Source organism: Haliotis rubra, unplaced genomic scaffold (genome assembly GCF_003918875.1).
Source record: "Haliotis rubra isolate DU_JTF1 unplaced genomic scaffold, ASM391887v1 Scf86, whole genome shotgun sequence".
Classification (NCBI taxonomy): Eukaryota; Metazoa; Mollusca; class Gastropoda; order Lepetellida; family Haliotidae; genus Haliotis; species Haliotis rubra.
The window spans coordinates 1,516,324-1,530,992 of NW_025767590.1; the positions used below are offsets into that span (position 1 = coordinate 1,516,324).

Here is a 14,669-nt window from a genome sequence, read left to right on the forward strand (position 1 = left end):
CAAAGCACTAAGATAGTCGTAAGTTAATGTTAATGTATGGCACTTACGCCTCTCTTAGCGCTAAGAGAGCTTCGAAAATCTAGGCCCTGGATCTTCATGTGATCACTAGGCTACCCCACTGCCCTACCTTACATGCCACCATGGGAAATGAATAGACATAAAAGCACATAACCTGAAACATTAAAACATAGTGTAAACCATACACAAACACGCAATAAAACTGGAGACAGTCTGGGAAATACAAGACTTTAGTACAGCTGGATAGACAGGAGACATGTTTGCTGGAAGAGAGATGGGACATGTAATACGGTGATGAATCATGGCGTGTTTCCTGTGTGACAATATAGCTTATATACACCAACACCACAAGCCGGAAACCCGGCCCTGCTGCCAGTGCCACATGACACTGTTTGGTATGAATAACATGCCTCCAAGAGGGTGATACATGCACTATCATCCTGATACCTTCCACTGAAGGGAGAGGTAGGGTAGCCTTGTGGTTAGAGTGTTCGCCTGTCACACCGAAGGTCCAGGTTTCATCAGAGCAAATCGGGGATATTAATCAATTATGGGTTTGTGACCCCAAGGCACACACATCTGCGTAATTTATTGTGATCCCTAAAACAACTGGGGAAGTCATGCTGCCAACTCACAACCATGAATACTCACTATTCTGTAGACAAGCGTGAGTGAGTGACTTGGGTTCAATGCCATGACTGAGAAGACCCTTTAACATTGCATGTTAAGTTAGTCGATTCAGTCAATGACTTATCACAATCTGGCTTCTGTTCACACATCCTCTAGGGAAATATAGACTTTACAGTGTACAATTTTGGATTATCAGTGAGTATTGTCGAAGTATATTTAATGTAAGTGTTTCCATACAGGGGTGTCATCAATGAAGTGTTACTAGCAGGTGCTACACCTCTGTGGAAGCTCAGCACCCAGCAGGCTAGCTGAATCCCGTGTTTCCCATAAATGTTACACAGTAAGGAAATACATCCTGTCTAATGACAATAGTTTCTGGCTCAAGAATAGCTACAAAGTGAGTTCATCTGCTCACAATACAACTGTCCTAAGTATTTATTACAACAGACACTGCTCTCTGACCTCCTCGTGATGTTAGTGAGTGAGTCAGTGAATAATTATGTAAGATTATATAAATTATTGAAGCTTTGGTCTGGTAGTAGGCAAACAATGGACAATTCATGTCATCAGGCCCAAAATTTATGGCCCATCCAACTTAAAAAACTAAGAAAATGGGAAAAAATACTTAAGCACTTTAAAAAATATTTTATCACTGCCATCCCAAAGTCTTGTGCATAAGGTTAATAGTAATGAGGTAACTTTCCTATGAAAACTTGCTTCTTTGTGGAAGGAACAGTACCTATACAGTGAGCCAGCATTGCTCAAGCCTCATCTCGGTAGCTAGCTGTATCATATCAGAATTATGCAGACATTTTCCCCTACCGAGCTGAATTAAAAACAAATCCATAATAAAACAAAAAGAATTTTAAAAAGCACCTGAAACCAGTGGTCAATAGTGTTACCCAAGCTAGATATAGCAACCTAGTCTATCTCACAGTCCCTGAGCTGCATTATTTTCATGACTGCCCAGCCCTCCCTTCAATGCTAAAACCCTAAATGAAGCAAGTCTATATTTCATCAGGTTCAGATTCTGAATTTCCCATCTCACGGGGGCTCCTTTTCAAATTTAAAAGGGTTTATTTGTTACTTTCAAAATGATATATATTCAGAGACTAAGCATTAGTCTAATGGCAACCTACAAGTTATTAGTAGCCATTGTAGCCATCCAATCTCCATTTTTAGGCCAGGGTAATATTGTCCACCCACACCCTTGCACTAAACACACACAACACCCAGCCCTGCATGATGTCAGTATGCACATGCCACGAGTCACATACCCTGTACATTAGAGATAGGTTATCAGTGGTCCTGCTGTGGAGGGTGAAGCAGCTGGGTTGGCAGTGGGGGTGTGTGGAGGAGGTGATAACACGCTCCTCGTCAAGGGGGGACAAAGTTGGAGAGCTTGTTCCTGAGAGCCTCACTGTCTATGTGATGACATGCATTTGAACATATGACCATGACCTTATCAGGACATCCTTTTCTCCTCAGACAAACAAAGCAGGTGCTTGTTTACAATCATACTTTTTTTCTGTTAAAGTAATCATTGCTCAACATTTTGAAATATAACATTCTGTGTATTATATTAAGGGGACAGTAGGATAGCCGAATGGTTGAATGTCCTTACAACACAGATCCAGTTCTATTCCCAAAATGAAACCCATTCTTGTTATCCCTGCTATCATATAACCGCCTCCGTGGTGTAGTGTTTGCGGGTTCGATCCCCGACCGCGTCATACCAAAAGATGTTAAAATATGGTACTTGTTGGTCCCTGTCTGGCTCTCGGCATTCATGGGTACAACAAGGACTGGTCGGCTCGGAGTCAGTATAATGTGTCCGAGTGGGGTATTCATGCTTCACTGCGGCATGGTATCACAGTGGGCTAGCACTATAAAACCAGCTTCAGTCTGGGCTAGTACAAGCAGCCGCACATACACATACACACGTCGTTATATGAGCGAAATATTCTCAAGCACAACGTTAAACCCAATTTCACCTTACCTGCTATGATATGCCTGCAATGATGCTAAAGGTGACAACCCTATTTATTCACCTGCTCATTTACCAAGCGTGCCTAAATCTACTTCTGTTCACAATACAAAGATGGTGGAGCAGCTTCGAGGTAGAAGCGTTTGCTCATCATGCTGAACGACCAGGTTTGATCCCCCACATGAGCATTAAGTGTGAAACCAATTCCTGGTAATATTTGCCATAATATTGCAAAAAGAAACAGACACACCCCTCAGACTAGTCTGTCGTACAGACCCTGAAGTAAACATATCCAAGAAAGCCCACACAAGTCTAGAAAATGTGGCAAGTCCAGATTTCCTCAGCTTCAGGAATGAAGAAAGTCTCAGGGCTCCTTTTCATTATATATATATTTTTTTTTTTACTATGAACTTTTTTTCCAGTAAAATATTTTCATTTCAGAGACTAGTTGTTAGTCTACCCTCAGACCTAATGCTAGTCATATGACAAGATATCCAGGATCTCTTTCTAAAATCTTAAAGACGCATACAACAATAGATATGAACACCATTAGTTTGAGCATTGGTATGAATGAAGATGTGACAATATGCATGTTTAGCCATTCTTTATCGAAGTTGATGTTTCATTCTGACACACGTCACTCACACAAGTTTGACAGAATACTGCACTCTACTGAGCCAAGCTGTTTATCTTGTCCGTCGTACACGGACGTGTGTAGTATCAAACAATACTACTATGTGTATGTGACTTTCGACATCCTTCATTGATAAGTGTTGCAGACATCAGGACCTCCCTATCTGTGCTGCAGACACTGTGTCCATGGTGGAAATACATACATGCAGTGTTACAAAAACCACACGGTGTGGATGAGTCATACAGGAGGCGGTGGGGGAGCCAAGAGTTAAAGTATTTGCTGGTCATGCCATAGACCCGGGTTCGATTCCCCTTGAAGGATGAACAACATAATGTGTGAAGCCCATTTCTGGTCCTCCTCTGCCCCACTGATATTGCTCGAATATTGCTAAAAATTATTTGCTACCACATGTACAACTTTAAACAAATATAGAGGTGTAAAACTAAACTCACTCACTCTCATACAGACCCTGAAACAAATATACCTAACACAGCCGATGCAAGTCTACAGTAAGTAGCAAGTCTAGAATACCACTTTCTGCCTGCAAATGAGGAAAATCTCTGGGCTCCCTTTTATTATATTTTATGAATATATTTTAAGAAACATTTTTTCTGTAAAATATGTTCATTTCAGAGACTAGATGTTATTCTAGGTGATGATGTGAGTGCTGATGCAAGATCATCTAGTCTGTCTCACAGTTCCTGAACTCATTATTTTCCCTACTGCCTAGCTCTCCAAGCAATGCTAAACCACTAAATGAAGCAAGTCTAGATTTCCTTGGGTTCTGAATATCCCAACTCACTGGTGCTCCTATTCAATATAAATGGGATTATTTGTTACTATCAAAATTATATATATTCAGAGACTAAGTGTCAGTATAAAGATCACTGTAAAGAACAGCCGATGCATGCTCCTGCTTTCAGTCACTGGATTGTCTGGTCCTTCCTCACAAATGACAGGCACATGTGATACAGCTGGAATGTTGATGAGTGCATTGCTAAACAACTCACTCTCAACAACATTCACTAAAAACAACACTCATCCTAACAACATGCCATACAAGATAGTTGTTGACTGTCCCAATACACCACGTATTGAAGAGTGAGTGAGTGAGTGAGTTTAGTTTTACTCAGTAATATTACAGCTATATGGCGGCGGTCTGTAAATACTCGAGTCTGGACCGACAATCCAGTGATCAACAGCATGAGCATCGATCTGCGCAATTGGGAACCGATGACATGTGTCAACCAAGTCAGCCAGCCTGACAACCCGATCCCATTAGTCGCCTCTTACGACAAGCATAGTTGCCTTTTGTAGCAAGCATGGGTTGCAGAAGACCTATTCTACTCCGGATCTTCACGGGTCTGTATTGAAGAGTGAGAGTAGTTAAAGATAGGCAACAGTTTGATATAGTAGACATGAGCTGTACAAATATATTGACCTGCAGGATTGCAGCCCACAATCAACCTAAACTACATGTGCTACTGATATTGGCAACCTATTGAACTTTGTGGCAAACTGGGGCGGTGGCGTAGCCTAATGGTTAAAGCGTTGGCTCGTCACGCCGAAGACCCGGGTTCAAATCCCCACATTGGTACAATGTGTGAAGCCCATTTCTGGTGTCCCCTGCCGTGATGTTGCTGGAATATTGCTAAAAGCGGCGTAAAACCAAACTCAGTCAGTCAGTTGTGGCAAACCGGAATTGGTCCCAAGAAACAGGTGCTGTGACAACTTAAAGATTTGGGTAGTCAAGTTTAGTTACTTGGTTGACTGGTTGATCATTACCTGAGGGTGTGGATCTTTACTCTTAATATCAATCACTGAATTGTCTGGTTCAGGCTACTCTCATATTGCTGGAATATTGGTAAATAACTTTCTGAACAACAAACTGACACATCTGAGGGATATCTAGTATATCTGCGACCATGACAGATGGAGACAATTCTCAATTCAATGGCTTTTTTTATGAAAAAAGCCATAAAACCCTTCCATATTCATTATGACTGTACGAAATTTGAACTTACCAGCGACATCCCTCTCCGATGACTCCAAGTCTGATACCTCTTTTTCATGGTAAATTCCATTTGGAGAGCCAACACGAAAAAATTCTTACAAGTCACTAATCAATGAACACATACACTCTTGTGTTGACAGCATGATGAGAACTAACTGCAAGACAGTCACACTGCCGATTAACTCATTAACTCGCTGAGACTTGATACCAGCTAATGTACCAGGAAACTGGATGGGTCAAGTAGCAACTAGTCATCAGGGCTGATTTGGCTCATCTGTTGACTGCTCACAACGGAAGGAACAACGGATAGAGTAACGGAAGAATGGACGTCTCCCTCCTCCCAACAGACACAGTCAAATGCCACAAGTTTCCTGATTATAGTAAGCTGCTGTGAGGGCGAACGTGGCATCTTTGTCCTAAACATGTACTACACCATCCTCACAATAAACACATCCTTCCTTTGACAATAGCTGGTCTGTAAATGGTGTCATGAGTTCATGAAGAGCAGAAAATGTATTTCAAATCGGTTCTGGATGTTTTGTACACAGAATCTATAGTTTTAAACTTCCATGTGTCAAAGTTTTAATGTTTTTAAAGTGTCGCTTTTGAAGGATAAAAATAACATAAACATTTTTTTTAATGCCCCAAGTTGTGGAACAGTAGATTCCTTATTCTAAAAGACTCACAGAACTCATACATTATTCACATGTTTGGACAAAGAGGTATATACAGTTGCATATTTCACGGATAGGGTTCACACCATCAGAGGATGTGAAAGAAATCTGCCCTAGCTCACATGCTGGTTAATAGTGCGCAATCATGACATCACAGGTTGTGTGCACATGATGTGCCTTCATTGGTAAACCTACTGTTTATACTGCCAGGGCAGTGCCAGTAATACAGGGAGTTTTCACACAGATATTAGCTGGTTCCTGGTATTTCTGGTTCTCTAAATTCTTCTGATGTTCAGTCTGTATGTGGTTTGACAGCATACTCAACAATATTCCAGCTGTATGATAACACCATGTAAATATTCAAGCTTGTAGAGTGAGTGAGTGAGTGAGTGAGTGAGTGAGTGAGTGAGTGAGAGTGAGAGTGAGAGTTGGGTTTTACGCCGCTTTTAGCAATATTCCAGCAATATCATGTTGGGTGACACCAGAAATGGGCTTCACACATTGTACCCATGTGGGGAATCGAACCCGGGTTTTCAGCATGATGAGCAAACGCCTTAACCACTAGGCTACCCCATCGCCCTAAGCTTATACAAATAAGTGATTGATAACAAGAGCAATGACCCATACTGAACTTTACCAAATGACCCATATAAGAAACCTGTTTATTACACAGGTAGCCATGGGACGTATTTGGGACATGACTATCTATATATATACATGTATATATAATTTTAAAATAATGCTCCTGCAAAATATATGTCATTATGAAAACTGTGATTCTGATCTGAAAATTTAACTAGGTTTAAAAATGCTATATTGTCTTTTTGTTATCCCCTCAAGTTTGATCTTCAAGAATCACACTTGTCATCTTACAAACCCTACTGAATGCATACAGAAGGATTGTATGAAACTTCAGTCAGTTTACATGTAACAATAACTCATCATTTAGTTCCATTTCACAGATTTTAATCAAAACAAGACATTGTAGCAGACAGAATTTGAAATGTCAAGGTACATAAATGCTTGCAGATGGCAATAGGTAAGGAAGATGTTATAAATGAATATATACGCTACACCATATTTGGTGCCTGTACAGAGAAACACCAGGGACTGTTTTCAAATACAGGAATGTCCAGCCATAATATGATTCATTACACCGATATAATTAGTTTGTTTTGTTGGACTCTACTCATAGGCACAAGAATAATATTGATTACCATTTACTGAAGAAACTGAAAATCGGGCTGAATTCGACAACACAAAATCAACATCTGTAGGGAACTAGAGTAAGTGAGTGAGTGAGGTTTGATGCTGCTTTGAACAGTAAAAATTCAAGTAAAGTGATGCAAGCCTCTAATGCTTACCACAAACCTACGAACCTGCTTACCACAAACCTATGAACCAGCTTACCACAAACCTACGAACCTGCTTACCACAAACCTATGAACCTGCTTACCACAAACCTATGAACCTGCTTACCACAAACCTACGAACCTGCTTACCACAAACCTATGAACCAGCTTACCACAAACCTGCTTACCACAAACCTACTGAACCTGCTTACCACAAACCTATGAACCTGCTTACCACAAACCTATGAACCTGCTTACCACAAACCTATGAACCAGCTTACCACAAACCTGCTTACCTGCTTACCTGCAAACCTGCTTACCACAAACCTATGAACCTGCTTACCACAAACCTATGAACCTGCTTACCACAAACCTGACGAACCTGCTTACCACAAACCTATGAACCAGCTTACCACAAACCTGCTTACCACAAACCTGCGAACCTGCTTACCACAAACCTGCGAACCAGCTTACCACAAACCTCTGAACCTGCTTACCACAAACCTGCGAACCTGCTTACCACAAACCTGCGAACCAGCTTACCACAAACCTGCTTACCACAAACCTGCTTACCACAAACCTGCGAACCTGCTTACCACAAACCTGCGAACCTGCTTACCACAAACCTATGAACCTGCTTACCACAAACCTATGAACCTGCTTACCACAAACCTGCGAACCTGCTTACCACAAACCTGGAACCTGCTTACCACAAACCAATGAACCTGCTTACCACAAACCTATGAACCTGCTTACCACAAACCTATGAACCTGCTTACCACAAACCTATCAGTGTGAACTGGGATTCAAACTCACAATCAGGTTCCTTGTCCATCAAAGGGACACAACTCTGCACAGCAAATTGTGGCAAGTTAGACAACTAGGTTACCTGTGACCCCTGTAGTTGACTAGAACAGAAGATCATTTCAATAAAAAATACAATCATAATGGGTCTATCATAATATAAATTTGAGGTCTAAGATATAAACAAAGTCTTACCTTTTTCAATGTAGGTGTGCTGTTCGGAGTTCCCTCCCCTTTGACTGTGTGTTGAGAGCGGGGCGAGGACTGGTGGCTGCTCCCTGGGGTGGAGATGGGTGTGTCTGAGTCGACAGGGGTTACCCGTGGGGGGATGGGTGGAGGCAGCTGTAATACTTGTACTGATTCAGTACTAACAGGGGGTCTTCCAACAGCCAGTAGGTGGCGCTGTTGTGAATACTGATATGAACAATACCTTTTATGCATGGCATCGAGTAATGATTTTGAAATATGGGGTAAACTTCGATGAACTTGACCTTGGCCCATAGTCATCATACCATTGCCAATATTAGCAAGACTAGCATTACGTCTGTTGAGCAAAGTGAAATGGGGGGCACTCTCAGAACTCACCATACCAACACCCATCTTCGGTGCTAATGGTTTTGAAAAACCAGTCCCAGTAATCCCGTGCCATGTTCTGGACATTTCAGGGCTGATTATTATGCTTTCTTCACCCGGTTTCTTAGTCAAATGCCGAGGTGGTATTCTAGGTGAGCGGCCATTTTGTTCAACTAGTTGTTTCTGAAGGCAGTTTTCGCGACTCGGTTTCACCTTACAGTCGATGGATTGGTTACACTGCATATTTTGATTTTGATCGACTTTCGAGCTTTCACTTGCTTCAGTCGTTTTGTTGCTATTTTCAATTGAGTTTGCCCGTCTGAATGGGCGTCTGCGATCCAGGACTGGAGTGGAAGAGTTGACAACAACCTGCATCTCAGGGGATTTATCCTCCATTAAACTCTGCATGTTTTCATCTATAGCAATGGTCAGTGCTCCACTGAATTTGTTCGGTAGACCGCTATCAGATGACTTCCTTTGACGAGGGTTGACTCTGGTGACAATCTCCCGGGTTCGTTCAAATGACCGTGACCTTGTAGGGACTCCCTGCTTCCCGGATTCCATCAGGGCAGACTTGAGTCTCCTGTGTGTCTGTGTAGCTCGTGAAACCCTTCCATGCTTGTGCAATGTTAACAGTTTATCTTTGGTTTGTAAGCTTTTAGACATCTTTTCTACATCTTTTATGTCTGCTTTTGATGAGACTGTCTGACATCCAATTGAATTCTTACCAGTAGTTTCAGCATGTCCATTTTGTTTCTCAGAAACACATTTACAGTTTTTCTTTATTTGACCACATTTGCATTTTGGACAATTCTTACAGAGATATTCTTTACATATCTTGATTGGGCTTGGTGGAACTTGGCAACCAAAGTCTGTGTAACTATGCTCACTGTCAGATAGCTCTGCTATGTGTTTGCTGCATCGTGATTGGCTGTTCCTCAGGCTACCAGCATCATCACTGCCTTCTGGTCGGCTCTTTCTCTTTGTCCGTTGCTGGTTGATCACATGACTGATGATTTGCTCCGTGTGATCAACTGAAGGTAGGCATGATGTTGTTTTGCCGTCATCGTCGGAGACCACCAGTTCCTGAAATGGATAAGGCTTACATTAGACAGAGGAGGCAACAATGATTATTTTACACGAACCATAATGGGAACACAGCTCCATGACTGAGCTATCATTGTTTGTCACAGCATCAAATATTCATGCAAAATTGGTACAAAATTCATGCAAAATTGGTGCTCCATGGTTTGAAATCTATATGGGATGTACATCTCAACCTTGTGATAGTTTGGGGGATAACACAACATTGTGCTGACACATTGTCATATATCTGATTAGTATCATCTGGAGGCCAACTCAAATTTCTTGTTCTCCAGGTGACAAGCTCAATGACAAGCTGGTGATAACTGACTGAAGCACCAGTAAAATCTCCAATACCTCTAAGTCTTGTATGTTTGCATCATTTTAACATCTCTCACAATGTCAAAGAAATGTCAACCCACCAATAAACAAGTAACTGCTTACTTAAAAAGAATAAACAAACAAAACCCTGCATTTTAAATTTGTTTATACTAGTATTCTGTACAAATTCAAAGGAGATGATTGCAACATTACTTTTAACTTTTGCAACAAAATCGTTTATTGTAAAAAAATAAAACGCAAAGTTCCTGTTCAACAAACACATATATTAAACATACCACATGAACAGAATGATGGATCTCACATAATGTACATAAAAAAACATGGTGTGATAAAGAGACTGTTTGGCCCACTAACATTCATTTTTATTTTTAATTCCAATACATAATATGCCCATGATATTATTTAGGATTTTATATATCATGCATATACAGGCTTTAATTTTTGCATATATTTTTTTATTCTCATTACCGTATATTACCGTCTATAAGTTGACCCCATTGATTAGCGGACCCCCAAGCTTGACCCTTAAAAACAGTGTCAAAATGGTATCTTTCGTACATAAGCCGATCCCCTGTGATGGGGTCCTAATCCTGGCAAACACAGACCACAGACAACTGGCAGTTACCAATAATGATAACTTTGGTCAACATTATTCTAAGAATTCACAATCATATTGCGTCTACTCATGCATCGAAATGAATTGTAGTTGACAGCAAATGGATAATATCACGAACTGATTACCGCCTCGTTTTCCATGGACTGCTAGTTTACAGTAACATCGGCAAAAATGTGTGAATTTAAATGGCTTGATTATTTTACCCCATTCCATGTGCGTACGTACAACTTCCGCTTACCACGTTCATGAGGGTCCGTATAACCTTAGTGTTGATTACATATATTTCACATTTATAGAGCAAAAACTGTAATTATAATTACACAATGCTAGGATATATTTCTTTGGGTTAAATAACAGTATTCTGTATTATATTTTAATGATGACTGCATCAGAATTCTTCCCATTATATTATTGTGCATATTTGAACTTGATCGCCGGGCAACATGTGCACAGCTGATAGCTATTTCTGGATCAAATACACACGGTAATCTTAATCCCTGCAAATAATACAATGCCCAGCAAAAACAACTTAGAACTTAAAAGGTAAATAATATTGTCTAGTGATGTTTAATTTCAAATTTGGCGTCTCTACTGACAAAGTTGTCTGTTGTTTGTTCACACAAAGTAATACGATGTTGTTTTCTTACCCCTGGAAAAAGGTTGACAAAAGCGTAACTCATAGATAAGCCGACCCCCTTCTATAGACTGTTCTATTTTAATCCTCAAAATTCGGCTTATAGACTGTAATATACAGTACAACAAATATAGAGGTAGGGATATTACAGTAACAGAAACTTACTTTTTGAGGCACTATACAAGTCAGTCACTTCTTTTTGGAAATGAAAGGACTGAGAAAGTATATTTAATGCACACTCAAAGGTGTCAGAAGTGTAGACATTTGATAAATACATATTTGTAGTATATTAAAAGAATACAATATCCAAAACAACCTTAAACCTATTCAACCCACCAGAAGCTGACACAAAAAGTATGACACAGACATTCATAAGAAAATGGTCAATACCATCAATATAGTCAGCCAATTTGAATCTATGAACACAACATAGTTACCACGTACCATTCTGGGAGATGGGTCGTCTGTGACTATCATAACGATCAAATATTCCTCCCTGAATTGGTGTTTAATCCTGTTAATGTGACATTTATCACCAGTGTAAACCCATAGTGTTAATTATGAACTGTGTACATGCCATCTATCATACAGGCTTCACACGTTATCACCAGCTTCCGTTACCTTTAAACTTTTATCTGATAAAAAGTATCGACCAAAGAGACGTGGCGAACATCATATGTACAGATGTAAGCCGAAACTTAATATTCACATGACCATTTGAAGGTGCTCTATATTGGATGTGATCGTAGATATATCGGCAACATTGATAACACTGGCCACCTGATGTGGTGTATTTATATACAGAGGGTTTAAAGGTACATTCCTACTACAGTTGTATATTAATAAACAGAGGGTTTAAAGCTACATTCCTACTACAGTTGTATATTAATAAACAAGATTTAAAGGTACATTCCTACTACAGGTGTATATTGATAAACAGAGAAGTTAAAGGTACATTTCTACTACAGTTGTATATTGATAAACAGAGGACTTAAAGCTACATTCCTACTACAGATGTATATTAATAAACAGAAGACTTAAAGGTACATTCCTACTACAGTTTTATATTGATAAACAGATGATTTAAAGGTACATTCCTACTACAGTTGTATATGGATAAACAGAGGACTTAAAGGTACATTCCTACTACAGATGTATATTAATAAACAGAAGACTTAAAGGTACATTCCTACTACAGTTGTATATTGATAAACAGATGATTTAAAGCTACATTCCTACTACAGTTGTATATGGATAAACAGAGGACTTAAAGGTACATTCCTACTACAGATGTATATTAATAAACAGAAGACTTAAAGGTAGATTCCTACTACAGTTGTATATTGATAAACAGAGGACTTAAAGCTACATTCCTACTATAGTTGTATATTGATAAACAGAGGACTTAAAGTTACATTCCTACTACAGTTGTATATGGATAAACAGAAGATTTAAAGGCACATTCCTACTACAGGTGTATATTGATAAACAGATGATATAAAAGTACATTCCTACTACAGTTGTATATTTAAATACAGAGGATTTAAAGGTACATTCCTACTACAGCTGTACATGGATAAACAGAGGACTTAAAGGTACATTCCTACTATAGTTGTATATTGATAAACAAAGGATTTAAAGGTACATTCCTACTTCAGTTGTATATTGGTATACAGAGGATTTAAAGGTACATTCCTACAACAGTTGTATATTGATAAACAGATGATTTAAAGGTACATTCTACTACAGCTGTATATTGATAAACAGAGCATTTAAAGGCACATTCCTACTACAGTTGTATATTGATAAACAGAAGATTTAAAAGCACATTCCTACTACAGGTGTATATTGATAAACAGAAGATTTAAAGGTACATTCTACTACAGCTGTATATTGATAAACAGAGGATTTAAAGGCACATTCCTACTACAGTTGTATATTGATAAACAGAAGATTTAAAGGCACATTCCTACTACAGGTGTATATTGATAAACAGATGATTTAAAGGTACATTCTACTACAGCTGTATATTGATAAACAGAGGATTTAAAGGCACATTCCTACTACAGTTGTACATTGATAAACAGAAGATTTAAAGGCACATTCCTACTACAGGTGTATATTGATAAACAGAAGATTTAAAGGTACATTCTACTACAGCTGTATATTGATAAACAGAGGATTTAAAGGTACATTCCTACTTCAGTTGTATATTGATAAACAGAGGACTTTAGGGTACATTCTTACTATAGTTGTATATTGATAAACAGAAGATTTAAAGGTACATTCTACTACAGCTGTATATTGATAAACAGAGGATTTAAAGGCACATTCCTACTACAGTTGTATATTGATAAACAGAAGATTTAAAGGCACATTCCTACTACAGGTGTATATTGATAAACAGAAGATTTAAAGGTACATTCTACTACAGCTGTATATTGATAAACAGAGGATTTAAAGGTACATTCCTACTTCAGTTGTATATTGATAAACAGAGGACTTTAGGGTACATTCTTACTACCCACAGAGGGATTAAAGGTACACTCTCACTACAGGTGTAGTATATCTATATGCAGAAGATTTTAAGGTACATTCCCCCTACAGTTGTGGTACATTTATATTTAAAGATGTTTTAAAGGCACATTCCTACTACAGTTGTGGTACATGTATATACAGAGGGTTTAAAGGTCCATTCTTACTACAGTTGCAGTATATCTATGTAGAAGATTGAATGGTACATGCCCACTACAGTTGTGGTATATTCATATACAGATGGTTTAAAGGTACATTCCTATTACAGTTGTGATATATTTATATACTCTAAGGTTTAAAGGTACATTCCTGCTACAGTTGTGGAATATCAATATACAGAGGACTTAAAGGTACATTCCTACTACATCTGACCTATTGTAATTTGAGTTGATTTTGTTAAGTTTTGATTTTGGAATGTTCTATGGACCAAGCTGAATTTTATCCAAAATGTGACAACTTACTTGACTGTGTTTTGTTGGGATCATTATGAGGCTACATCATGAGGGCTCATCACATATCATATCGATTTTACAACTATTTCCAAATGTTATAAATTCAATCCAAAGATTTTACTACACCATAAAACTTGGACCACTGATAACGAAATTAGATTAAATAATGATAAAGACATGGGTGACCCAGATGTCTCAGCATCACAGTTCACTTGAAACTTAACCAATAAACACACTGATTGGTCGATCATTTGACAGTTTAGATCGACAGTGTCATCACTGCTATGGAATCAAACCCAAATTATATTATGCCGAAAACCA

At 38.9% G+C, this 14,669-nt stretch overlaps 1 protein-coding gene across 6 annotated transcripts in view; it reads right to left on the reverse strand.

The window, feature by feature from the left end:
- The window catches only part of LOC124262932 (rho GTPase-activating protein 7-like), a 234,708-nt gene that overhangs the window by 120,604 nt on the left and 99,435 nt on the right, over positions 1-14,669 (reverse strand). For 5 of the 6 annotated variants that reach the window (XM_046697533.1, XM_046697534.1, XM_046697537.1 and 2 more), the window contains one exon: positions 8,309-9,772. In XM_046697533.1, coding sequence (XP_046553489.1) covers positions 8,309-9,772 — 1,464 coding nt within the window. Of the gene's footprint in view, positions 1-5,293; positions 5,442-8,308; positions 9,773-14,669 lie in introns of those variants that run through there. The other variant, XM_046697541.1, reaches the window with a different exon arrangement.